Source organism: Rhineura floridana, chromosome 20 (assembly GCF_030035675.1).
Source record: "Rhineura floridana isolate rRhiFlo1 chromosome 20, rRhiFlo1.hap2, whole genome shotgun sequence".
In the NCBI taxonomy this organism is placed as follows: domain Eukaryota; kingdom Metazoa; phylum Chordata; class Lepidosauria; order Squamata; family Rhineuridae; genus Rhineura; species Rhineura floridana.
The window spans coordinates 17091842-17119532 of record NC_084499.1 but is presented as its reverse complement, the minus strand read 5'-3'; the positions used below and the strand labels follow the sequence as shown (position 1 = coordinate 17119532).

The 27691-nt window shown below is 48.3% G+C and overlaps 1 protein-coding gene and 1 non-coding gene across 9 annotated transcripts in view; one reads left to right on the top strand and one right to left on the bottom strand.

Moving 5' to 3' along the window:
- The window catches only part of NUP214 (nucleoporin 214), a 74667-nt gene that overhangs the window by 10421 nt on the left and 36555 nt on the right, over positions 1 to 27691 (bottom strand). For 6 of the 8 annotated variants that reach the window (XM_061604417.1, XM_061604412.1, XM_061604413.1 and 3 more), the window contains exons 21-32: positions 26922 to 27005; positions 25923 to 26171; positions 22459 to 22614; positions 20748 to 20856; positions 16617 to 16692; positions 15226 to 15334; positions 12093 to 12198; positions 9760 to 9824; positions 6732 to 8474; positions 4258 to 4328; positions 3284 to 3440; positions 458 to 610 (exon numbers count right to left, since the gene is read on the bottom strand). In XM_061604417.1, the coding sequence (XP_061460401.1) occupies positions 458 to 610; positions 3284 to 3440; positions 4258 to 4328; positions 6732 to 8474; positions 9760 to 9824; positions 12093 to 12198; positions 15226 to 15334; positions 16617 to 16692; positions 20748 to 20856; positions 22459 to 22614; positions 25923 to 26171; positions 26922 to 27005 (3078 nt within the window). The remainder of the gene's footprint in view (positions 1 to 457; positions 611 to 3283; positions 3441 to 4257; positions 4329 to 6731; positions 8475 to 9759; positions 9825 to 12092; positions 12199 to 15225; positions 15335 to 16616; positions 16693 to 20747; positions 20857 to 22458; positions 22615 to 25922; positions 26172 to 26921; positions 27006 to 27691) is intronic. The other 2 variants (XM_061604414.1, XM_061604416.1) reach the window with 2 other exon arrangements.
- LOC133374039 (5S ribosomal RNA) lies at positions 11256 to 11375 on the top strand. The gene has a single exon (XR_009759798.1). It is a non-coding gene; the product is annotated as a 5S ribosomal RNA (ribosomal RNA).

Sequence of the window (27691 nt, the reverse complement as noted above, 5' to 3'; positions counted from 1 at the left end):
TGTCCGTCAAGGCCCTGCAATGCCCTTTGCTCTACCTGCCCTGCTGGGCTCAACAGCCATCCTACAAGTGAACTCAAAGCCAAAGCTCCTTATGGGGTGATGCATTGAGCTCATCCTGATATAAGGGATGACACAACTGCCATTCAAAAGATGAGGGTCTTCCCCATGGTGGGAGAAGAGTTCTGCCCATCTCTCCCTAAAGAAAAAGGTCCGTCTAAGTGCATCACAATTTGGGGGCCACAGCTCAGTGGTAGTACAGCTTCTACGTTTTGCACACAGAAGATCCCCAGTTCAATCCCCAACATCCCCAGGTAGGGCTGGGAGAGACTCCCTGCCCGAAGCCCTGGAGAGTTGCTGCCAGTCAGTGTAGGCAATACTGAGCTAGATGGATGCAAGGTCTGGTTTGGCGTAAGGCCACTTCCTACATTCAGAGCAAGATACACGGACAAACTAATACCTGCTTTGGTCGGGCTGGAGAACCCAAAGCCTTGAGATGCCACACTCCCTCCGCCAGAGCTGAATGTGCCCATTGGCTTCTGCTCGCCAAAAGAGGCGGTGGTGCCAAATCCAAAGGTCTTGGCTCCGCTGTTTCCAAAAAGGCTCGATGTACCTGGGTTGAGGGAGAAAGGAGAGACTTTTCTCACGTATCAGAAAAAGCCCCCCCTTCCTAAAGTGCTCAAAGCCCAATGGGAGAGGAACATGACTAGGACCAGGGTGTTAAAATGGCACAAGGTTGGTCCATGCGCTACCATGTAGCTGCTCGCCTATGGCGAGAAAGAACCTTCTCCAGGCAAACAGCACACTTTTTGTAAAGCACCAGTTCTTTTTGACTTGCAGACTAGTAGACTTATTAGCTGAACTTCACACATATACACACACCACATCCTCTCTCCCCCCACACCAGAGCTCAACAACAAATGGAGGGCCCAGACTCCCTACCCCTGTTCAAGATGTTAAGGCTGAATCCAAGCTACTTTTGTGCCAGGATAATCTTTTATTATTATTGGGCGGAGGGTCTCTCTCAGCCCAGTGCTGCTGCTGGCCTCTCCATTCTGTCTGCCAAATGTGAGGAAGGGGCCTTCTCAAAGTGCCCCTATATCCAGGCCCAATTACATATGAGAAAAGCCTTGCCAACCTTTAGAATCAGAAACCTCTTTTGAACTCCAGGGCCCTGGAAGGTCCATAGGAGTACCAGCGTGCCTCTGAGCAAGTGGAAAGTGTTCTGTTACTCAAGGTTGAGGCACACATTAGTGCTCCTAAATCTCTTCACCTCTAGATTAAAGGGACTGGGCCCAGGGAACACACTCTTCCTCCACACTCAGCCCCCTTTTCTCATTCCTCTTCAGAGTCTCTCTAAATTCCTCTCCAGAGTTAAAAATAGCTATATATGGTGTGTGTGTGTATATTTATATACATGTGTGTATGTATTTAATTTGGATCATTCAATACACGTTCTCAGAGTGACTCCCTTTTTTTTTTTAATTTGTAAGAATATTTGTAAGCCACCAATTCGTAACAAAAATATAACGGCGCTTTACAATAAAATCATTAAATCACTGTAAGATCATAAAATCACAAACGCGCAGCTCAAATGACCAACACTGCCTCCCATTCTAGCCAGGCAAAAACACTGGGGAGGAAGAGAAGGAAGGCCAGTGAGGGTGCGTGGCCTGGAGACTTCCACAGGCCAGGCAGAGAGGTCTGAAGGGCTGCGTTTTCTCCCCAGGCCTCCATTTCCTCACCCCTGAACTAAACGAATGTAAACTCAAAAGCTACACGTGCACTAACAACAAATACTTTCAAAGCAGAAAAGGAAACACAGCTAGCCAAAGGCAGCGTTAAAAACAGGTCTAAAAGGCCTGAGAGGACCTGCCTCTTTTTCAACACGAGAGGGACCTAGAGAAATGCCCTCGCGGCAGATCTTTGCTGCTCTTTAGGAACGGGTGCCCGCGTTTGCTTTTACTCGCCCTCTCCCTCCTCCCTTGCGTGTTGTGCTTTTTTTGGTTGAGATTGTAAGCCTGCGAGCAGGGACTGCCTTGTTGTAACTCCTAGTCCAGGAGCCTTTGTGGCTGAAGAGCAGGGTACCAATGCTCTTAAGTAAATAAATAATCTTAACACCTAAGGCTCCTAAGGTTTACTCAGGGAGGGACATTTGACAAGGTCCTAAGCTGCTTTATGTTGACACCGACCTGAGCCCACATCAACCAAGACTGGAAATCGGAACCTTTAACGACAGGATCTCAGGAACCCGAATGGAGGGGTGGCCCTTGGCACACTTGACCTCCCCACCTCTGTCCCTTTAGAAATCAACCGCCCCTCCCAGGCCCAGCCCAGTTGTCTTGCTACTGTTCAAGCTAAAGGTTTCAGGCTGGCATAAGAATTAGGTTCCTGTTCACGCACATATAAGTTTCATCGCTCAGCTCCTTGTAGCTAATGGGCCACATACGCCGTGCTCACTGAGCCTGGCTTGGTCGGCCTCCAACAAACGCACGCCACATCTATATGTTTCTAACAATACCCAAGTACAGAAGATCAGTTTTGTTGATGCATTTTTAACGTTTTACCTTCCAAGTTCCTTAATTGGCAGACTTGCTAAAGTTCCCCTTCAAGGATAGGTACTGTAATCATTTACAGCAGGTGTGAGGAACTTTTGGCCCTCCAGATGTGGCTGAATGACAACTCCCATCATCCCTGGCCATTGGCCATGCTTGCTAGGGCTAACAGAAGGTGTCATTCAGCCACATCTGGAGGGCCAAATGCTCCCCCGCAGCTGATTTAGCGCTTGAAACAATCTCTCGTTTATTTTTTAAATTGCAGATTCGATCAAAGTGCCAGAGAAGATAAAATTCACTCCCTCATGAGGAAGTTTCCTGGTTGATCCTTAAAAGACCTTCTGAGTATATTCCTTGGGGAATCTAATAAATCCTTTACCGAACAGGTGGCAATATATCTGAATGCTTTGTATGTCTTGGACCTGTTATGACTGTTTGCTCTTAACTTGCCATCTTTGTTATTTTGAGGTTGTGATTATGCGCTTTCTTTAATGGTTGGTTGAGCGTAATAAATATTTGATTCCTCGCTGCTGCTGCCAGTGCAGACTCAAGTCATACAACACTCTGCTAAGGGGAAAATTCTATCTAGGATGAACCATTCACACATGCAAGCTGGCCCTTGGTGATGTGGGTCATGGAGGGGAATGGATGCCTTGTGTGAACCAGCCAGATCAGGAGTAAAAAGAAAGAGTTGCTGTCAGAGTAAACACTGAGCACGTGGCGGTACTTACTCTGGGTAGCTGATGAACCAAACCCCCCGCTGGTGGGGCTGAAAGGGTTCTTATTTGCTGCCTCGTGGCTTGGCTTCCCCCCCAGGCCACTGAAGAAGCCTCCGGTTCTCCCTGCACTGCTTCCAGACCCAAAGAGACCCCCGCTGGAAGAGGTCTGCTGTAACAAGAAAATGATGTCTCAAAGTGACTTACAATTCCTGAAACATCAATAGCGTAACACATATTAAAATCAAATTTATAAAAGCAATGGGATGCATTCAAACTAAGTCCTACTCAAGAGCACATCCACTGAAATAAATGAACCTAAGTTAGGCATGTCTATTAACTTCAATGGGCCTACTCTGAGTAGGACTAGCACTGCTTACCACCCAAGAGAACAAAATACCTGAAAACTGCTCATCCGTCAATAACATGTTTTTTTTAAAAAAGGGATAGATTGCACATGCCTCCCAGAAGACCACAGAGCATGCCACAAAGGTAGCCCTCCCTACTGCTATCAAGCAATATTCAGAGGAAAACTGCCCCTGAAAACGGCAGCTCCATTTAGCTACTGTGTCTAACAGCTGTTGAGCTACCTTCTTGAATGGCTCTGTCCAATCTCTTTTTAAACACCATTTAAGCCAACGGCCACTGTCACATTGCCTTGTGAGTTCCGTACATTTATTCTGTGCTGCGTAAAGAGGTATGTCCTTGTGTGTCTTGAATCTACCATTAGGTAGATCTAGGGCAGGGCAGTTAAGCAACGCGGTGCCCTCCAGACAATGCTGGATTCCAGTTCCACTCCAGCCGCCTACTCAGAGCAGACCCACTGAAAATGATGAGCTCGTCTGACTTAGATCCATTTGTGTCAATGGGTCTGCCCCAAGCAGAACTTAGGTGGATACAATCCACAAACCCAAAAGGGGGTCTTTTGCTTCCCTCCAGGACAGTTTTGCCCACGATGAGGTGCGCGCCAAGACTTTCGGGAGGATTACCTGGCCGAAGAGGCTACCGCTGGTGTTGGCCGCTTGCCCAAACACAGGGCCCGAGCTGCTAGATCCAAATGCTGGAAAGAAAAAAAGGGGGGGGGCAGGGAAAGAGAGGCAGTGTTTAGGCATGTGGAAAATGAGGACTGCCAGGCTAGAACCAAAGATATTGTCATAGAATAGTAGAGTTGGAAGGGGCCTGTAAGGTCATCAAGTCTAACCCCCTGCTCAATGCAGGAATCCTAGTTAAGTTCTTAATGATAGTCGAGAGAGAGAGCTGGAGAGTTGCCATTGCCATTCGCTGGAAATGTTGCTATGGGTGAAAGGAGGCAAAGTCCTACTCTGAGTCGGACTAGCATTGGCTACAACTCAATAATATTAATAAAGAATGACAATAACCATAATCAATACTATAAAATTATTATTATTATTATTACTATTGTTATTATAAAGATTATCTGCACTTCAACATAAGGCCCTGGCGCCTTATGAGGCCTGTAGAACCCACTACTTTTACAGAAAGTTTATGAAACCAAAGTCAACAATAAATGCAGTGAAACATGAGAGAACTAAGACAAGTAGCACAGGTAATCTCATGCTAGAAGAGAGCCCATGGAAGAACTCTTAAAGCCGGCAGGTTGAAAGCGGGCCAGAACAGAAATATCTTAATCGGCTGATGGAAAGTTCAGAGAAAAGGGCATGGAGGGAGCGCAAATGAACTTCTTGTGGCAGGGAGTTCCACAGTCCAGATTAGCCAAGGCTTTTTGAAATTTGACCCCTCCATGTTATATCCGCACTTCTGTTCAGAGAGAGAGGAGATCAAGTAGAGCAGGAATTGGCTCTTGGGCATTGCTCTGCCTTTTCTCCAAAAAGGCCAAATACTCAACACTGAAGGTTAAAATGCTGATGGAATAACATGCCTGGATTTCAATTAAAACATCTCAAAACGGCAGCAACCTCTGAACAAGCCCCACAGAACTCAGATTTCCCTTGTGCAGGAGAGATCTAGAGCTGGGTTAATCACCTGTTTGTGTAAAATGAAAATGAAGTATTTTGATTAAAAAGAATTGCCTGGCTCACTTCAAAATGCATGCCTTGCAATCAAATGTAGGTGCTTGCCTGTATTTAAGGCCCCTTTGCTGTTGCCAGGGCTCACTTACACCCTTTAAAAATAATATTTTGTCCTGGTAATTAACATCTTATATAATGAACCTAATTAGTTTTCCACCTTTGGGCACTCTGATCCGTGGGGAAGTTCCCTGCCCCCCCCCGCTTTGCTTCAATGGGGCTTCAAAGCAGAACTTCTTGGTGGATCGTGCCCTCAGATGCCCATTAGCTTTCAAGGGCCTTCAGACAGGAATTGCATTTCAGTGAGAAAACTGCAACATTTCCAGAACATTGCCCTTCACTCTGTTTATTGTCTGAGGCTGAAAATGTCCTTTTTAAAAACAAATTTTTAAAAATTTTGAATAGGAAAAGTTGCATATTAAACTATGAAAATGGAAAGCTCGTTCATAACCTAGTAACAAATCCCAGAACGGTTCGTGCTGAAAGGAAACTTTAACAGTCTCGCGAGCCCTTAAAATACCAACGGATTTATTATGGTAGAATCGTTAGCAACAGCAGCTGTGATCTTTTTTCCTGGTGGTCTGGCCGCCATTTTCTTTTCCCACAAACCCCTGCAGGCAGCTTTTGTGGCCGTTCCTGACACCCCCCACTGACTCCCAGGGCCCTGGAGCAAAAACAGCCACCGCTGCCACCTCTCCCCGGGAAAACAAGCAACCTCTTTGGTGGCCCAAATTCACCCCCTACCCTACGAAAAATCATTGTGGGTTGTATCCAGCTAAGTTCTACTCAGAGTAGACCCACTAAACATGGCCATTATTTCCAATGGGTCTACTTTTGAGTAAGACTGGACACGTTTTTGAGAGCACAATTATTTTGTTAGACACAACTCAATGAATCTATTACTATTTAAGGGGCCACTGGACTCTCATAGGAACACAGAACCCTGACTTAAACTGAGTCAGACCCTTGGTCTAGCCAGCTCAGTATCATCTACACCACTGTTCTTCAACCTTGGGTCCCCGGATGTTGTTAGACTACAACTCCCATAGTCCTTGGTAGTTGGCTTAGCTGGCTGGGGTTGATGGGAGTTGTAGTCCAACAACATCTGGGGACCCAAGGTTGAAGAACAGTGGTCTACAATGACCTTTGTTTATAATATATTTTTGAAAGATGTTTTGTTTTTAATATGTTTTATGAATGCTTTTAGTGTTTGTCGCTTGCTTCCCACCCTGGGACTCCCGGGAGGATGGAGGTGGGGATATAAAATTAATAAATAAATACATTCCGAGTCCAATCTGCAGATGGCATCTGGGATTGAAACTGGGCATGCAAAGCAGAGGGCTCAACCCCTGAGTTATGTCTCTCCCTTCTCTGGTTTAACCCACCACTCCTCAGTCCCGCACATGCTTCCTCACCTGAAGCTTGACAGAAGCTGAATCCAGCTGTAGAGGTTGGAGTAGTGGCAGCGGCGGTGCTACCGAAGACGGATCCGGCCTGCCCGAAGTTGGAACTCTGTCCGAAAGCTGGCGTGCTGCTTTGGCTGAAGAGCCCGGTGCTAGTGGCAGACGGCTGTCCAAAGGAGAAGGAAGCGGTGGTGCTCGTGCTGGACGGCACCCCGAAGACGTTCCCACTGCTGGAAGCGGGAGCAGCAGAGGAAGCTGCCTGGCCAAAAGCTAGAGTCGCTCCAAAGGCAGCCGGGTTGAAAGCGAAGCCACTCGATGTGCTTGCCGACTGGCCAAAGGCAGGAGCTTGACCGAAGGCTGGCTGCCCAAAGCCAGCAGCAGTTGTGGTGCCAAAGGCAGACGTGTTAAATCCGGGAGTTGCTGAAGCCTGGGTGGTGACAGCGGTGGCGGAGGACGGCGGGACGGCGGAGAGCTGGCCAAATGGAGAAGAGGAGGCTGTTGTAGCTGCTGCAGAGAGCTGACCGAAGACGGGGGCCGCGGAAGGGGCCGCTGAAGTGTCAGTTGCGGGCTGGCTGAAGGCTGACCCGGAAGAAGAAGCGGTAACAGCGGGCTGTGTGAACACAGAAGGGGCCGCTGAGACAGCGACTGTGAATGCAGAGGTGCCTGTGGCCAGTGCCTGGATAGACGTACTGGGGTTAGAGGAAGCTGGAGGTGCACCGGTCACTTCGGCGACCTGCGAAGCCACGCTCGCTGAAGCGGATGTTGCCGGAGACTGCTGGTCCAGAGAGGCGGATGCAGAAACCACCTCAGCCTTCAAATCTGCAGACACTGTGGTGGAAAGTGTCTCTTTTGTAGGCTCTGCCACAGCAGCAAGGTTTACCCCGTGTGCCCCTTCTGGAGAAGGCACGGCTAAAGCGGGTGACTCTCGAGGAGGGTCTGGAGCCTGCAGCTGGGTTGCTGTGGCCACAGCGACATCATTCTGAGAAGGCTTTTCAGGTGCTGGGGAGGTTTTGGCACCTTCCTCTCCTTTACTTGCTGGTAAGGTAGTAATGGACGTTGAACTCAACAGACCTCCGAACGAGAGGGCAGATGTCGATGCCGGAACGGGAGCTGATGAGGATGCTGCTGCTGTGGCATTCGCCGGCTGGATCCCAAGAGCAAAAGTTGACTTGGCAGTGCCCGCAGATGCTCCGAGGCCGAATACGGCAGGCGACCCTGTGTTGACCAACTGGACGCTGCCGAAGACGGTGTTGACTGATGTAGATGTTGAACTGGCCGCTGTTACCGAGACGGCATCGGATTCTGTTGGTTTGGCTCCCTGCAAAGAGCTTCCAAGAGCAAACCCAGAAGGCACAGTGGTCGCTTTTGGTGGCTGTCCACCCATGACGTTAACAGGCGGAGGTCTCATAGAGGCAACCTTCGAGTTCTCGTCGGCTTGGCCGACTCTTAAGCCAGAGAAGCTCCCAAGGGTTTCCCCAGCCACAGTGCCCTGAAAGGGATGGTCTCCTTGTTTCAGCGGAAGGCTCTCCAGTTTGCTGGAGGTTGTGAGGGGGACAGAGGCTGCAGCCATGACTGTTTGGCCATTTGACGGGCACGGATCTCCTGCGTTGTTGCTTGTCATGGGGGCTCCCGAAAGGCCAGGTGGTTTTGCGGACCCAAAAGCAAAGGAGCTCTCCAGAGTGGTTCCGAATATCGTGTTCCCACCAATGGGAAAGACACCAGGCTGACTCAGCTCTTCTGCAGGAGCGGCTGTAGCTGTGAAGACACAAGGGAAAGATGTCAACCGAACAAATGTTAGAAGGCACTGTTCAACTGATCAGGGTTTTTTCCCTCCCCTACAGCAGCATAAACATTGGAAACCATAGCTCAGTGTTAGAGTTGCATATACACCATGCATTTGAAGTCACAGGGCTCCCCCCTCAAGGGAACTGTAGTTCACTCCTCACAGAGCTACAATTCCCTGCACCCTTAACAAACCAGAATTCCCAGGATTCCGTGGTGGGGATGGGGGAGAGAGTCATGTGCTTTAACTATATGACATGTACAGAGCCAAGTTGTCTGGTCATAAGGCAGCTTCCCATGCTTTACCAACCAGATGCCGTGGGGAAACCCACAGGCAGGCTATGAGGGCAACACCTCTCTTGTGCTGCTGTTCTGCCTTTGAAACCCAAAGGTGGCACATAGCCATCATGGCTCGTAGCCACTAACAGCCCTGTCCCCCATTACCTGCCCTTCAGGTGAAGCATGCCTCCAGGCCCCTCCTCTCAGATACTTCAGCCATTTAATTAAGGGGTGGGGAACAGGGCCGGCACCAGAGGGTGGCTAGGTTGGACCCCAGCCGAGGGCCCCTGAAGGACCCCTCCTTAGGGTGGGAGGGTGGCACTCCTGTTCTATGATCCGTGGCAGCGTCGGGTCCTGCAACCCAACCCTGCCGCGGATTGCAGAGAGGGAGCTCCCAGTCACCCCACCAATACAGACAGCTCAGGCTTCAATAAGCACGCACGCAAGCCCCACCTACCTCTCCCATCAGTGTGAATGCCATGCATACTGTGCTCACATGCCTGCCATCACCCAAGATGGCGGCAGGGGCTTCCCTAAGAGGCTGACACCCCCACCGCCATCTTGGGTGATGGCAGGCATGCGCACTATGCACACACGTCATTCACATGACACAAGAGGTAGGTGGGGTGCGCAGGTGGGCTTATTAGCCCTGCGCCACCTGCATTGGGGGGGTGTTGGGCTATAGTGCCACAGGCCCGGGAAAGGGTGGGGCCCAACGGCCCAGTCAAGCCTCAGACACAGAGCCCAAATGACCTTTCTCTCTGGCCCCTGGGATTTTCCTCCAGGGTACACCTCCTATCTGCAGGCCACACCTCTCATGCAGAGACTAGCTTGCTGTTCAAAGGTAAACATTTCCCTCTGGACCCACCCACCACTTCCTTGTGATGTCACCTTCGGGCCAAAAAACGGTTCCCCACCCGTTTTAATTCTATGCTTTCTTTGCATGCTACACTTAAAAAAGAAAAGAAAAAAGACTTGCCTTCCAAACCAGGCGGGGCAGATGTTGCAGCAGATGAGGTGGCTGCACCGAAGTTAAATCCAGGCCTAGAAAACAAAAACGCGATGGACAACATTTAGTTGTATTCCCTTTTTTGAAAAAGGAAGCAGAAAGGCAGGGCAGGGAGGATGGAAGGAGAAGAAAGAGGGTTCACATGTATATGCTACTTATCTATACTGGTTCTATACCAGTATAAGCATCATGGTTCTCCGCTCCCAAACAACAGAAACTGTTGTTTCACTGGGCGCTACGAGTTTACTGCCCACCTGCCCTGCCCCAGGAGCTAGTCCTAGAGCAGGGCCGAGGAAGCCTCTGGCCCACGGGCTACACGTGGCTCGCCAAACCTCCCCATCCGGCCTGCTTAAGCCCTGCGCCCACTCTCCTAGCACCGCCCCCACCCATTCTCCCCTGCTTCTCAGCAGGGAATATCCTACTTCCAGAAATCATCATCATCATCTATTACCCGTCCCTTCACCCAAAGGTCCCAGGGTGGGTCACAACAACTTTAAAATATGACATTAAGAACAATTTAAAAACCAACCTAAAATCCCAAAAGGGGGGGGGGTCGTAAAAGTACACGTCTCAGGTGTCAAAGGCCAGGGTCAAGAAAGGCATCTTTGTCTTGAATTTCTTGAGGCACACCTAATTAAGTAACTGCTCTGCAAATCCCTACACCTAGGCACAGAATGCACATCTATCCCAACCCCTCCGTGACCAACATACTCCCATGGGACCTTTCCAGGCAGCTTCTAGGACTGACCCAAGGACAGGGCTTAGAGACTGTTGCAGAGGATCTAGAAGGTTTGCTTTGTCAATGTCATGTATAATAATCTTGTCAATGCAGCTAGTTCATACTTTTATTATTCTGTTGTTGGTTCATCTCATCACTGATCGTTAATTAGCTTATACAAATTATCACATTCCTTTAAGTCAGCCTTTCCCATAATTCCTGGCCATGCTGGCTTGGGCTGAGGAGAGTCCAGCAATATCTAGACTGTCTCACCCCTTATATACCCAGTTGATCACTGCGCTCTGCAGGTGAGGGCCTCCTGCAGATACCACCTCATCAGGAGGTCCGTTCCTCACAACATAGGAAGTGGACCTTTAGTGTGGTGCCACCGACCCTGTGGAACTCCCTCCCCTTAAATATTAGGCAGGCGCCATCTCTGTTATCTTTTCGGCACCTATTGAAGACCTTCCTCTTTCAACGAGCCTTTTAGAAGACACCTTATCCCAGTCTGAATCTGTGTTGGAATGGCTTTTTAAGATGCTTTTAAAGATTCTTTGTTTTAATATGTTTTACAGTCTTTTGTTTTTAAGATGTTTTTAAGTGCTTTTAGTGTTTTTGTTTGCCATCCTGGGTTCCTTCTGGGAGGAAGGGCAGGATATAAACAAACAATAAATAAACAAATAATAGATCTAGGGACCCAAGGTTGGGAAAAGCCAGTTTAAGTCACTTTTTAAGTTACCTTAAGTTGCTTTACAGCCATACTACCCTGAACACACCCGATCTCGTCTGATCTCGGAAGCTAAGCAGGGTCAGGCCTGGTTAGTACTTCGATGGGAGACCCACCTGGGAATACCGAGTGCTGTAGGCTTAGAGGAAGGCAATGGTACACCACCTCTGAATACCTCTTACCGTGAAAACCCTATGAATATATCCAAAAAGATTCACAGGGTCGCCGTAAGTCGTAATTGACTTGAAGGCATATAATGACAACAACAAAGTTGCTTTACTTTCACATATTGTTCTTGTTCTATTACCTCTCAGTTCCATAATGCCATTAAGCTTTGCACATCAATAAAGTGGTGCATTCGTTTCAATTACAACTTGGGGTTTGCCTTTCCCCCCCCCAACTGGTCATGCTTTGCTCCTTGTTCCACTGGGTTGCTCTGGAGCAAACTGAACCAGGGTTGAAGTATCTAATTAAAGTTGATGCACTGGGCCAGGATTTGGCATGATATGCACAGACTCTGATTGGATCTCCTGATTTAACACTGTGCAGCAAAGGGCTGGGAGAGATTGGAACCTTTCTCCACCCCACCCCATCCTGCTCGGTTCATGGCTGATGGAAGCTTTAGTCCAAAATATCTGGAGGACATCAGGTCGGTGAAGGCTGCTCCAGCAGAGTGTCAGACAAGACCAGGGTGTCCTTCGTCACGCAGCCGCACGCATCTGCCGGGAATCTAACCGCAGCACCACACTGGCTCCCTGAAAGGGACCAGGTACATGGATCTTGCCATACAAAACAATGCTGCCAAGAGTTGTGAGAAGAGACGTCTATGAAGGTGCAGAGAGAGACGTACGTACATACCCTGCGGTGGCGAAAGTGTAGGGTTTGTTGAAGTGGGCAGGTGTTGCCGGGATGGGCACTGCAGCAGAGGAGGTTACGGCGGTAGCCGTCTTCGTGGGGCCTTGACCTGGGATGGCAAGAACAGCACAGGGTTATAGAAAACACACCGCAGATGGGAGAAAAACGGTATTTTACCCTTGCCCATCAGTCTTTTTGTGTTATTAGAACGTAAGAAGATCCCTGCTGCATTAGGCCAAAAGGGGCCCACCTAGTCCAGCGTCCGGTTCTCACATTTTATACCTCACCTTTCCCCCAATGATTGATTAGATTAGATTCATTAGCTTAACGCTTTATACTAAAAAAAAGCCTCAGAGATTGGAGTAGCACAATGGATAAGAGGGTTGGACTAGGACCTGGGAGATCCAGGTTCAAATCTCAACTCAGCTGTGAGGCTGAGTAGGTAACTTTGGGCCAGTCACTATATCTCTCAACCTAGCCTACCTTACAGCGTTGTTGTGAAGAGAGCCGCGGGTGGGGGTAAGGAGAGTCCTGTATTCTGCTTAGAGCTCTGTGGAATGCTCTCCCTGGGGAGGCAAGACTGGCATCAACTTGACTATTACTTTGGTGCCAGGTAAAAATGTTTTTAGCCTCCCAGGCATTTGGGAAGCTTTAACAATATTAGGAGTGCTTCACATTTTACATTCAACAAGTGCATAATCTGTGGGCCTGGGTGCATAAACAGTTGCACAGTGCACATCGAGTGTACACTCTTTTCCACACAAACGCTTGTACGTATGTAAAAAGACAGCTTTTACCTGTGCAATTTGTGAACAAGCCTGGTGTTACAGCTACACAATCTGGGCTTCAGCATGTGTTTCTGTAATTGTTGTATTGATAGCGTGCATTGTTTAATATGTTGTTGTTTTTTAAGTTGGCCACTGTGAGAACAGGATGCTGGACTGGATGAGCCACTGGCCTGATGCAGCAGCCGCGCTCTTCTTACATTCCCATGCCTGGTTCACATGAAGCACAGATGGCCTTCAAAGCAGAACTGAAAACCTTCACTCCCCAAGTAGACCTGCATAAGTTTCCTCTTTCAACAAGCCTTTTAAGTTGAGACCTGTCCCAGTCTGCATCTGTGTCAGAATTGTTTAATATGTTTTTAATAATGTTTTTAACCCTTTTTTAAGGTTGTTTTTTAAAATGTTTTTAATGCTGTTTTGTTTTAATGTATTTTAAGATCTGTTTTTATGATGTTTTAAAGTGTTTTAGTGCTTTTGTTTGCCACCCTGGGCTCCTGCTGGGAGGAAGGGCGGGATACAAATCAAATAAATAAATAAATAAATAAATAAGTTAATAATGTCTGTCCATTTCAGTGGGTCAGTTTCAAGCAGGGTACAACCCACGGTCTGACCATGGAGTCCGATTCACAGCACAGTTTGGCCCCTTCAGATGCCACGGCAAAACTGCTTTGCTGTGAGAGTTCAGACACCCGTGGGGGGGGCGTGAAAGGGGAAGTCTGTGACCCAAAGATGGTGCAACCTCATAAAAACAAAAGCAGAGCCTGCTGGATCAGGCCAAGAGACCATCTAGTCCCGCCTCCTGTTCTCACAGTGGCCACTCAGATGCCCCAATGGGAAGCCCGCAAGCAGGAACTGGGTGCAAGAGCAACTCTCCCCTCCTGCAGCTTCCAGCAACTGGTGTTCAGGAGCATACCACCTCTTGCACCAAGCCCATCCACCCACCCACCTCCTTTTCAGGGCTTCTTGCAGGTCGCTCGATGACAGTAATAAACAGGTTTTCAGGCTGAGCAGTTGCCTAAGCAAACTGAGAGAATCGGCCTGGATTGCTCCTGTGGGTGGGTTGCTGGCAAGGGCAGGGGGGGAAGACGAGTTGAGAGGCTGCCTGCCACAACCTCCCAAGAGGTTGCTCGTTCTATTGCTTGCTGTTGCCATTCTCGTACTGCATACAAAAAGCTATCAAGAGCTCTTAGACCAGCATCTCCCGAAACTGTCACCATAACAACAAGCATTCAAAAAACGGAGGCAAGAGTGGGCTCTGCGAGACCTCATGGGGGGGGGGCGAAAAGAGTTATACTGCAAGGCTGGTAGGACAAATGGCCACCATCTGTCACCGTGTGGTTCAAAGACCTCACTGCCTTTATAGCATCTGAACGTATGCCTTATAACCGCCTAATTCATTTATACATACATCTGTTTGGACAGCTTTATATTAATGTATATGTTCAAAACAGGATTGATTGAATACTCTCATTGCTAATGTCACCTGGCAATGGACTTTTGTTGCTTTATTATTTATTTTATTAGAATTTGCGGATAAAAAAATTGGAAAACAATCATTAAAAAAACAGCATGAAAAGTACTGGGCCGTAGCTCAGTGGCAGAGCAGCTGCCTTGCATGCAGAAGGTCCCAGGTCCAAACCCCTGCGGCATCTCTAGGGAGGGCTAGGAGACTCCCTGCCTGAAAGTCAGGAGAGCTGCTGCCAGTCAGTGTAGACAACACTGAGCTAGATGGACAAGAAGTGTTCATCTTTTCCTGCAACAGAAGTTTCCAGCATGTTTGCCCTCCCCCCTCCTTTCAAGTGGGTGATTTAATCCATTTACATTCAATGATATGCATTTGCCTAGAGACATATGACAATCTATTAACCCTTTCCCACTCAACATTTTACTATAAAATAAGAACAGTCCTCCATCCTAATCTCCTTACATCTTCCCCTTCCTGAAGTGTCCTTTTCATTACCATCATTTCTTCCCTCTGCTTCTCGTACCCCATTTTTTGGGTCCTTAGAAGAGGCTACCACTTTGCCATTTTTAGACTCACTAGACTGAGCTACCCCTGCATCTCCTTCCACTGAAGCAAAATCAAGGTTTTTCTTTTCTTTTCAAGCTCTCTGGCTTCACTGAACGTCCTTAGAATTTGCCAACTTCTTCTAAATAATATTGGTAACACCCCTTCTGAACTTTGTTTTCTGTAATTTCACTGTAAGGGACTTGCATTCCCTTAAACTCCCAGACATACATTGAATTTCTTAATTAATTGTAACAACAACAACCCCTGCGATGAGCATGACCCCATAGCGGCAAAGGGCTGTTTGCAACTTTGACCATACGCCCATCCAACATGAACTGACCTGAGTTCTTTTTACCAGCCGAAGGCGGGCCAGTGGATGCCATGGTGACACTTGCCAAGGGCACAGAGCTAGGTGGAGGCTGCAACTTAAGGGAGCTGGGTGGAGGTCCCTAAAAAACAATAACAGAGCACTTTGGTCAAGAAGTATGTAAGGGAGGAGAAAGGCTTGAGACAGGGAGCCATCTAGGTGACACAAGACCCCCACAAAAACGAAGGGGAGGCAGCCAAGGGCAGAAGCAACATGCCCTTAGGTGGCATGTTGAAAGAATCGGTTCCCAGCCAAAATTAGAAAATCTGATGCATGTTCGGCTTGGCGTATCTGGTGCTGGGCTGTACCCATGTCATTATGCAGGTGAGTGAATATGGTGGCATGTTCAAACAACCACCAAACCCCTTTTTGCACACAGGAAACTTGCATGTCATGGAGAAGGCTAGGTTGCGACTGGTGGGAGTTGCAGTTCAGCCACATCTGGAGGGCCACAGCTTAGCTGTCCCTGTCATATTATATGCGAAGCCCTTTAGGTGCGCCCAACGCCATTTAACTGCGAAGCATAATTTAGGGCCCACCCCATCCTTGCGATTGTAATTTCTTTTAAACTGCTTCTAATGTTGTTTTTCAAACTGTTGTGATCTGTCCTAGGACCTTAGGGTGAAGGGTGGGTAAAATCAAAATAAATCATTGTCATAACGCAGCACTGAAGGAAAGTCAGGGCTGTAAACGGTGATCTCCAAGCCTCATTCGACTAACAAAATGCACTGAGGCTTTGCAAGCTGGACCGACAGCCTCCAACGGCTGCCTTGCAGGGCAGCTCTTGGGAAAGGGCAAATGGGAGACCCATCAATGCCCTTTGCTATTCTTCCATTTAGCCTTGGCTTTTTAAGGCTCCAGAACAAGGCAGTCCTCGTTAATCTGAATCAGGCATGCCAGGGTGACAAACAACCCACCAGCTGCATTTGAAAGCTACGAGATAAAACAGCAGGTTCGAGAGACAAAACAAAAGGATACGAGGGGGGTATCAAGGTCAAGGAAGAGCCACAGATTAAGAGCGGGACTCCCTGGACTCTGCATTGCTCGTGCAGAATGACAGTATTCAGATTGGGCCTGGCATGCATCTCCAGTTAGAAAGGCACCTTCCCTCTGCCCGGGGAGCATACTTCAGATCATTTTAAAGGGATGTGTTACGATTTAAGGGTCTAATGCCAGCCTTGTCCAACCTTTGGCCCTCCAGATGTTGTTGGACTCCAGTTCCCATCAGCCCCTGCAGCCAGCATGGCTAATAGTCAGGGATGATGGGAGTTGTGGTCCAGCAACATCTGGAGGGGCATAGGTGGTATACACGATAGAAAGGACTTTTTTAAAAAAAGAGAGAAGCTTCAAGAAACTGACAATACCTGGCTTGCTTGATTTGTACCTACAGTTGCCAGAACCTGGTGGACAGCTTGAGCAGCAGACTGAGGTACCGATGATCTGGAAAAGGAAAGGAAAAAAGATTTCAGAGGCCAGCCAACCACCCACCACAGAACTCAGCAAATTAAGCATAGGAACATAGGATGCTGCCTTACATTGAGTCAGACCACTGGCGTCCATCTAGCTCAGTACTGCCTACACTGACAAGGCAGTGGCCCTGCAGGGTTGTCTGTTGGGGATCGAACCTGGGACGTTCTGCATGCAAAGCAGAAGCTCTACCACTGAGCTATGGCCCTTCCCTTATGCACCATTCCTGCAGAAGCCACGAAAGAGTTGTGCAATAATTCCCAAGCTGTGTGCTACAAGAGAAATGCTAAGCTGCCATCAGAAAATGTAACATTCACTGAGAGCCACAGAGAATGCTGCCTGATGCAACCCTGCATGAATCACTGTTCTGCCACTGAGTAGAAATTGCTTCCCCCTCCTCAAGGTTGGGCACGTGCCTTGTTTTAGCGAAGGAACAAGCAAGCTCCCAGTTGTTCCTCTGAAGCCCTGCCCTTACCTGCCCTGTACCCGACGCCACATATGACATCAAGTGTAGGGTGGGTGGGCGTGGCTTCCCAAAAAACAGCCCAGGGGCCAAATGGGGAAGCCTGGGGGGGGGGAGGTTGCAGTTGGCCTGCAGGCTGGAGATTCCCCACCCCTGGCCTAGGGCAACCAGGCTCAGACTTAAATACCAGGCCAAGCTTATGCAAGCTGCACCAAAGTCTTTGGAAGAGGATTAGGTAGAAATGCTTAAAAAAAAAGGAACCTGCTGAAATTCTAGGCAACTCAGAAACACACGCTGCTTTAGGTATCTTACAAAACACAGAACATAATAAGTCACAGTCCCTCCAGGGCATAAAAACCCAACACAGCTGGCCACCAACCGGCTTGCTTAATGAAGCAGCAGTCTTATCTGGGCTCAGAGAAGTGGAAAGGCAAACCGGTGCAAGAGCCAAGGACAGGGAGAGCGACTTGTTGTGACTGGGAGGCTGGAGGAAACACATCCCAGTGGAATGAGAAGGTCAAACGCTGTGCTGAAGGCAAGGAGCAAATCGAGGGTGCTTTCTCGCATGCGAGGCAAGACCCCAGTGAATGCTGCCAACTAGATGGGCTCTGGAGGAGAAGGCTTAGTGGCATGCCTGCCATTCTGGGGTGCAGGTAAGGGCCAGCTGCTTGGACGGCTTTAAAAAGGGGCTTAGACAAACGCATGGAGGAGGAGAGCTCCATCAATGGCTATTAGTTAAGGTGGGTGGATGGAGACTCCACGTGACGAAGCAGTATACCAGCAGCTGAGGACAAAAAACACACACACACGGCAGGACAGGGGTTGGGAACCTTTTGCCAGCCCAACGGGCCGCATGCCCTTCTGGGGGAGGGCACATGCCAGCAGTGGGCGGGGCCAGAGGCAAAAGTGGGTGGAGCAACCAACATGTTTTTATCTTTGTACACATACTCACCCCCCCCATCCTCCAGCCAGGCAAGCAAAAGGGATCGTCAAAGTGAAAGGACCCAGGCAGGAAAAGATGTGCCAGGAGGGTGGGAAGGAGGGCCAAAGAGGGGTGTGGCCTCAGGAGAGTCCCAAGGACCAGGCAGAGAGGCCTGGAGGGCCCCCAGGCAAGAGCTTCCCAACCCCTCAGTGTGTGGGGAGGAATGGCTGCTGCTTTCGGATCCTGCTTGTGGGCTTCTTTCTGGATGCATCAGGCTGGCCACGGCTGAAAGCAGGAGAGATGCAAGACAGATCTGCAATCTGGTCCGGCAGAGCTCTTTCGATGAGGGTTTGTTTATTGCAACAAGCAGGGGGGAGCACAAAAATTTTGCGCACAGAGCATGCTGCACTCCCCTCCAGGACACACAGACAGGAGAACCACACGTCTATTTGCGTGGCTTTGCCCCTCCATTTGTATAGCCACACCCCTTTGTTTTCATAACCAGCGGGCTTTTATTTACTTTTTGTCACAGTGACAATCCCTGGCATCAATCTCCGCCACCTCAAGGTAGGCCGGGGAGAGACCCCCTGCGTGAAACATTAAAGCACTGCTGCCAGTCAGGGTAGACAACACTGAGCTAGAGAGACTCGGTGTAAAGCAGCTTCCTGTGCTGCTATTTGGAATCATGAGGACTGGAATCTTACATTATTTTTAGATGGACAATAATTTGAGGGGGGGGTGGCACATGCTTTGCATTCAAAAGATCCCTAATTCCCAACCCCGACGGCTGAGAAAGACTCCCAGTTTGAAAGAAAGCTGCTGCCAGTCAGAGTAGGCAGTACCGAGCTAAATGGACCAATGGGTCTGACTTGCTACAGCGCCCTATCTTCTCAGCAGCTCTCGCCATGTTCCTGGGGCATTTGGGTCCCTAAATCATATTTAACCCTTGAACCAGCCATGCGCTGGGGTTATGAGGCATAACGATTACGACCAGCGCTATCAGATGAAGCAATCGCACAAAATCCCTGCAGGCCACATACACACAAACACACAAGACAGACTGGCGAGCGCCATATGCCGGAGCAGATGTTTTCCACAGTCGCCGAGGGAGTAAGCAGCACAGCCGGATGGCCAAAAAAGCAGGCAGATCTGATGCCCGTTGCAAGGAAGTTATTTTCCACCTTAAGGCAGAGTTAGAAACAGGTTCAAAGTTACTTCTGAAACTGATCCCCACACATATGCAAAAGGGGGGGGGTCACAAATAAAAATGCGGTCAGTTCACCATTGGGGGAGGAGACCCCAACTTGCATAAGGAAACTCCTGGTGACCTTTTCTCCATTGCAGAGCAACAGGGCGTGATTTGCAGGGGGACAGTGGCAGCGGAGAGGGAGGGTGCTGAGGTGTTTGAGAAGGGCGCTCATCCAGTAGCACAACGTCCGCTTTGCATGCAGAAAGGGCCCTGGTCCAATCCCCGGCATCTCCAGGTAAGGCTGGGAGGGAACCCTGCCTGAAATTCATGGAGGATAAGGCTAGCAACGGCTACTAGCCACGATGGCTACGCTCTGCCACCATTGTCAGAGGCAGGATGCTTCTGAAAACCAGTTGCCGGAAGCCGCAGGAGGGCAGAGTTGCTGTTGCACTCGGGTCCTATTGTGGGCTTCCCATTGGGGCATCTGGTCGGCCACTGTGGGAACAGGATGCTGGACTAGATGGGCCACTGGCCTGATTCAACAGGGCTCTTCTTATGTACTCATGAAATCCTTGAGAGGTGCTGCCAGCCAGTGTAGACAATACTGAGTTAGATGGACCAATGGGCCTGAGCAAGTATAAGGCAGCTTCCTATGTTGATCAGGAGCATCTACAGCTCAGTGGCAGAGCCTCTGCTTTGTGTGCAAAAGGTCCCCGGTTCAATCCCCAACAGCATCCCCAGGCAGGGCTGGGAACAACTCCCTGCCTGAAACCCTGGGAGAGATGCTGCCAGTCAGTGTCAACAGTACTGAGCTAGGCAGACCAGGGGTCTGACTCTATGAAAGGCAGCTTCCTATGCTGCAATGTTAGCAAATATATACGCCCACAAATGATCTCAACTTTATATGTTGACCAACCAGCCAGGGATTTATTGGGAGGCGCTTTGAATCACATCCCAGGTTCTAACACGTTTAACTGAGGTGGAGACAGGGGAGGAGGCTGAGAGGTAGCTGTGGCCCCTGAAAGATTCCCCTCCACTGAAAAGAAGCAAACTTTTGTTTCGGGTTACATCCAAACATAGCCTTTGATTAACATTAGGCAGGGCATCTAGACAAAGCGGTTTTAGGAGTCAGTTCTTGCCTAGCTTCAACATACTTTCAATCTAGGCCACTAAATCCACATTGGCTTTAATTCTGGATGGCATGAGGACTAGAAACTTCATTTTAAAATGTAAGTCGAGACCACGGAATACTAAGAACCTCTTCCTCATTCTTTGCTGTTGTCTTTGCTTGCTAAAAAACAATCCACCCCCAACCTGACCACGAGCCCTTCCAGAAGCTCATCTCTGCCTGCCTACAGCGCCCTCTACTGACAAGCTGACCCTTCCTGCCAGCGTGGCTCGAACCAAAACAGGGTGTTTGAAAGGCACAGAGGAAAAGGGAAAGGTTTGCTCACCCGATTACTGCAGAAACTGCTGGAGGAGAGGTGTTGTTTTTGAGCTCTCGCACATTCACCACCTGAGGGACGTTCTTCAAAGTTGACTCGGTTAAGGAAGTGCTCACAGCTTTAAATAAGCAGTAATAATAAAAGAGGTGTTAATTCCAGTGTTGATGGTTAAAGTCTTTTAAGCAAACAAATGACCAGAATATGCATCACCACAGACTAGGTTTTGGGAAAGAGGCCATAGCTCAGAGGCAGAGCATCTGCTTTGCATGCAGAAGGTCGCAGGTTCAATCCCTGGCTGGGAGGGAAGTTGATCGCTGTCACTGCCTCTTGTAGGAAGCAAGTTCCATAGCTTAACTACGCGCTGGGTGAAGTACGTTCTTTTGTCTGTCCTGAATCTTCCAGCATTCAACTTCATTGGATGTCCACCAGTTCTGGTGTTACAACAGAAGGAGGAAAACGTCCCTCTATCCACTCTTCCCATGCCATGCATAATTTTATAAAATTCTATCACGTCACCTCGGACTTGCCTTTTCTCTAAACTAACAGGCCTCAAAGGCTGCAACCTTTCCTCATAGGGGAGTCGCTCCATCCCCTCAATCATGTAAAAGTTCCAAAAAAGGGCAACCAACTCTACAATATCCTTTTTGAGGTGAGGCGACCAGAACTTTACACAGTATTCTAAATGAAATCGGGCCATAGATTTGTACAACAGCATTGTCACCACCATAGTGAGTGGCTCAGGGGTGACGTGTCCTGCCACCTGTGCAGCCGTGGGCAAGCGGCATAGTCCCAAGGAGCCCAGTTGCCCCCAGCTGGCAGTTGTGGACAAGGAAGGGGCTGGCTTGTGCAGCGGTGGCCAGCTGAGCAGCCCCTAGCCATCTGGGGAGGACTAGCCTCAGAGGGAGGCTATGGTAAACCCCCTCTGAATACCGCTTACCAGGAAATCCCTATTCATAGGGTAGCCATAAGTCAGGATTGACTTAAAAGCAGTCCATTTCATTTTTATTGTTTGTTTGACCGTTCTTTCGATCGATCGATATCCCGCCCTTCCTCCGGGCAAGAACCCATAAGCAGGAAACTGCTTATGATGTTAGCAGTTTCATTTTCAATACCTTTCCTAATGATCCCTAGCATGGTATTTGCCCCTTTTCATGGCTGCCGCACACCGGGTCAACACCTTCATTGAGCTAGCCACTATGACCACAAGGTCTCGTTCCTGGTCAGTCACTGCCAGTTCAGACCCCATGAGCGTACATGTTAAATTGGGCCCTGGCATGCATCACTTTACACCTGCGCATGTTGAACTGCATTTGCCATTTTACTGCCCATTCATTCCATTTGGAAAGGTCCTTTTGGAGTCTCTGCCTTTAACCTGGCAAAAGGCTTCTCAATTAAAAACTTAGTTGAAAAGAGAAAAAGGAGATTTGCAGATTTTGCAAGGCTATCAACAGCTACTAGCCATGATGACTGTGCTTTGCCACCACAGTTGGAGACAGTATGCTTTTGAAAACCGGTCGCCAGAAGCCTCAGGAGGGTAGAGTGCTCTTGCACTCAGGTCCTGCTTGTGGGCTGCTCATAATGGGCACCTGGTTGGCCACTGTGAAAACAGGATGCTGGACTAGATGGGCCACTGGCCTGATCCAGCAGGCTTTTCTTACGTTCTTATTCTGTCTGATCACAAGCAACCCCATTCACTACCCAGTCAAGGTGCCAGCCTCACCTGGGCTCTGGTTCGCCATCTGCCTCCGCAGTGCTGCTTCTGCTGCTGCCTGGGGTGCCGGGAGGGTGACAGAGGGAGCCGGGGCGCCGTGCTTCACCGTCTTTGTAGCCAGCATTGTGCTGTCCACACCCTGGGGGATGATTCTGGGGGCAGATACTGGAAAGGAATGATCACGCTTCATTCAATCACTATGAACAAGAGAGATTCAAAAGTTTGATGCTTCTGATGAAGGACAGCCTGGCTGGTGCGGTGGATGAAAGTGAAAGACATGGGAAAAGGTGAAGGACGGGGCTTGGAGCTAGTTATTTTAAAGGGAGGGGCAGCCTACTTAGCTGTTATCATCTTGGGGTCTCAGTATACGACCTTTGGCTTGTGTTGGGTTAACAGAAAGCAAGAGAAACCTTTAGAAAATCCACTTTCAGGGTTGTAGCCAATGCCAGCACTACTAAAAGGAGACCCACTGAAGTTAAGGGATATTTATTTATTTTTGGTTTTATTTCTTGCATATATATACCACCTTTTCCTCCCAGGAGTTCAAGGGGGCATACATGGCTCCCTCCCTCCCCATTTTATCCTCACAATCGTCCTATGAGGTAGGCTGAGAGGCAGTGACTGCGGCCCAAGGTTACATTTTTATATGGCTTTATCATGTATTTATACATGTGGTAAGCCACTTTGATATTTTTTAATGAATAGCAGTATATAAATATTTTAAAAAATAACGTAAATGGCTGCTGGGGATTTGAACCCTGGTCTCCCAGGTCATAGTCCAACACCCATTACACCTAACCATTACACCACACCAACTCACACTTTACTTTATTTCAATGGGGAGTATACTCCAAGTTTAATTTAGCTGAATACAACCCTCTATTTATTTAATTTTAATAGATTACATATTGATTTGGTCTGGATGCTTAAATGCTGAACAATGGCTTCTGAATTATGAAAATTTGAATAAAAAACTATTGTAAAAAAAAAATTATGAAAATTTGAATAAAAAATTATTGTAAAAAAAAAAACAATGGCTTCTGAGGAGCTGCAATCAGAGCCAGATGCCTGATTCGCACACAACAGCAAATGATGGTTCATTATGGTTTACTAAACCATGGCTTAGTGTTGCGTTAACTCTGACCCAGCAGCTTAACTATGGTTTGTTTGCCGCCAACAATCCATGATAATTTAGGCATGGGGTTGTATTCAATGGTAGCCCTACTCAAGGTAGACTGGAATTAACTACTGTGACTAACTTAAGTCCGTTAATTTCAATGGGTCTACTCTGAGAAGGGCTTAGTTGGCTACAACCCATTGAGTTACTTTTGATGCTCAACAAGGGCTTGCAAGTGCACAACTGGGTTTGAATTTGCTCCCTCCCCCCATAATATGAGAGCCCACTATTCCATAAGGAGAACAGGCCGTAACTCAGTGGTAGAGCATCTGCTTTGCATGCAGAAGGTCCCAAGTTCATTCCCTGACAGCATCTGTAGGTGGGACTGGGATGGCCTCCTGCCTGAAACCCTGAACAGCAGCTGCCAATCAGTGTAGGCTGTACTCAGCTAGATGGACCAATGGTCTGATTCAGTACAAGGCAGCTGCCTGTGTCCCTATCACAAACTGCCTCCTTCTCGTTTCAAAGATAGTTTGCCCCATGGCCAGGGAAGCTGCTCTTGGTGAGCCTTAAGTCCACAAAGCCCTTGGGCACATGAGGCTATTTCTGTGGTTGTCTGGATCTAGGCTGCGGGTTTGAGGCCTTGTGTGCATTTTTTTTAATTATTGCAATGACACACAACCAAAACAGAAAGCAAGCAGTCCTCTGAGAACCCTTACGGTTATTGTCGAAATACACACAAAAAGAACCCGTCTCTGCAATGGCGCATCACAATTTCCACTTCCCATTCCGAAAGACATATTAATCCAGTTAATGTTACCAATTCTGCCTCCTGAAAATGCTTTCCTCAGCTGTTCCATCACACGCAATGGCCCATTATGAATTCCCAGTGCTTCGCAACAAACATTTTTACAGCCACTAACAGATTTCAATATGGGCTTTATGGTTACCTGCCTCAGCGTTAGCTAAGAAACTGAACAAACAGCACCAGAGGACCCAGCCTCAGCCGAATCCCACCCGTTACAAAAATGCCAACTTTTATCTGAAGTCTTTAGTTAAAGGAAACAAAGCCCTATGAGGAGTGACTGAAAGAACTGGGCATGTTTAGCCTGGAGAAGAGAAGACTGAGGGGAGATATGGTAGCACTCTTCAAGTACATGAAAGGTTGCCACACATAGGAAAGCCGGGATCTCTTCTTGATTGTCCCAGAGTGCAGGACACGGAATAATGGGCTCAAGTTGCAGGAAGCCAGATTTTGGCCGAACATCAGGAAAAACTTCCTAACTATTACAGCAGTACAACAATGGAACCAGTGCCCTAGGGAGGTGGTGGGCTCTCCAACACTGGAGGCCTTCAAGAAGCAGCTGGACAGCCACCTGTTGGGGATGCTTTAATTTGGGTTCCTGCACTGAGCAGGGGGTTGGACTTGATGGCCTTATAGGCCCCTTCCAACTCTACGATTCTATGACGACAGGGCACTCTCATTGCATATGCATGTAATTAGCACAATATGCATGAAATTCCGAGCACTGAAAACATTTTTAAAGCCTACTGCTTTCCCGGGGGCTAATATATTTGTCTCTCTTACACAAAGATGGCTATCCGTTCCAATCATTGCTTCCACGTACACCTGCCTACGAAGCCAGTGCGTTATAGTGGTTAGAGAAGCCTTTGCCAGTGAGTTGCACTCCAGATGTTTTGGACTGCAACTTCCCATCAGCCCCAGCTAGCACTCGCATATGGCTGGGGCTGATGGGAGTTGTAGTTCAAAAGATCTGGAAGGCACCAGGTTGGCCAAAGCTAGATCAGCATGTCAGACAAGGACCGGTGACACTGAGTTCAAGTCCCCACTTGAGCAGCAAAGCTCCCCTTGGGCCAGTCAATCGCTGTCAGCTTTACCTACCACACTGGGTTGTTGGGAAGATACAGTAGGGAGAAAGGAACCGTGCTTGTTGCTTTAAATTTGTTAGAGGAAGGACAAGATAACAAACAAAATATGCTACAATCTGCTGCCTTCCAAACTCTGCAACTCAGAAACTGTAGGAGTCAAATATAAAGGCCCAGGAGCAACAGATCGACTGATTTGCAACAAACTGAGCAAAAGAACGTGCAAAGGTTCAGTTTATGGAGAACGTAGGTTCTTTTGGCATAAAACCTGCAAGCTTTTAATAGCAAACAAAACCGTAACCAACACCCAACGAAAGAGACTATAATTATGAAAACAAAGCAAAGCTGCTATACTGGGTCCGACTTGACTCAGCTTCGACTCAACTCTACTCAGCATCTAGACTCCAACAAAACGGACAAACCAAAATACTGCAAAATGAGATAGACGGACGTTCTAGATCTTACTTACTTAAAGTGCCCATCGGGATGTGGGGTTTGCCAAGAGGGAGGGTCTGCGACATCAGTCCGGGATGAACTGAGGGAGTCCGGACAACGGGGGCATGGCGGGGCACTTGGACGGGGGCAATCGCCTCTTCAGCTTGATCCACGACTTGCGTATCCTCATTCTCCAGGAACTGAGCGATGGACGATGTGGAGCTAACATCATCCAAGTCTTCATCGTATCTCAAGGACAGGAAGGCCGACTGGGAGAGACTGGCTGCAATTTTGAGGCAAGCAAGGGGATGGGAGTTACAGGAAGCCTAGCGGTTGGGGCATTTCTGTGGCTCTGATTTGATGTGGGGAGGCGGGAGAGAAGGACGAGCCATGGAACTGCGTGTGACTGGAGACTGCAACTGCAAAGTGTTTGGGTTCCTTTCGCTCTGACCCAGCAACCCCAAGATTAACATGGACTTAGATGTAGAGAAATCTAAATCGGGGTGAGAGACCTAATCGCTCTAATAGTAAGCTCAGGTGGTGAGTGCCGACAGAAATGTAACCAAATAGGACCGGCGAGAAACAAGAGGGGAGTATCAGCACGGTCAAACCAATTCTGAGGTTGTAAAAGGAGAAAAAAAATCTAAACATTCCCACAAAAAAGAGGAACGCTCCTCCCCAGAAGAACCCCCCCCCCCCCAAACCCAACCCAGTGAGGACTGAACATGCTGAACAGAAATACAGAATGCTGGCTGTCAAATGAAAAATAAACACAGAAAAGTGGGGGGGGAGTGAATTTGCCTGCCTGAGCCCCTTGCGGCTTACACAATAGGAAGGCATGGCTACCTTGAACAGGAGCACTCCTGTTAAGAGAAGGGAAATATACTGCAAAGTTTTGTTGCCGGTTGCATCTGGAAAAGGTAGCCTTGGAGAACCAGGGGATGGGCAAGATCAGGGGGAAGGGGACTGATCTGTTAGAAACCACACAATTTTGGCAAGTAATTTAAAATATGTTCCAAGTGTCATAGGATACCTGGTGCAGTTGACCTTACAGGTGGCACTTTCCTCTTAGACAGGAAATTCCTTAGCTGAGACTGCTTCACGGGGGACAGTTTAGCTGAAAGGGAAGCAATAAGGATTATTTATCAGCCATTATCAATGCAGACCACCTTATAATCCTGCAGCCATTGAGCTTCTTGTAAATTCTTGCATTTTAAAAGGCAGATAAACTAAGGTTAGGCGATAGCAACTTGCTTTGGATTCCTTCATTGCGCAACCTTTAAACTCTGCCATCCACTAGCGCAGGTGTGGTGGAACCTTTGGCCCTCCTGATGTTGGTGAACCACACCTGCCATCATCCCTGGCCATTGGCCATGCTGGCTGGGGCTGATGGGAGTTGTAGTTTGGCAACATTAAAGGGCCAAAGTTCTCCACACCCGCTCTAGTGCAAGGGCTGGTGGTAGCAGACAGAGAAGGTGTCATTTTAGTATTTCTCTTACTACGATGGCTTTTGGTTATATCTGAAGTTAACGTGGGTCCATCACTTTCAATAGGTCTATTTCAAGTAAAATGTAGTTGGATACAACCCTTGTTCACCCCCCTTTCCCCCCCAAATCTCTTTCAAGCAAGAACTCCTCCTCGCCAGCTACCAGGTCCAATCTTAAAGCTGCTGGATTTCTGGAACTCTGTGCTGTTTGGGTTTTTTTATTCAGAGCTTAGGACATCTTAGCTGTGCACAGAGATGTTTTATGGACACTGCTGTGGCTGCTCTATTTGCATAACCATTTTATGGTTATGACCACA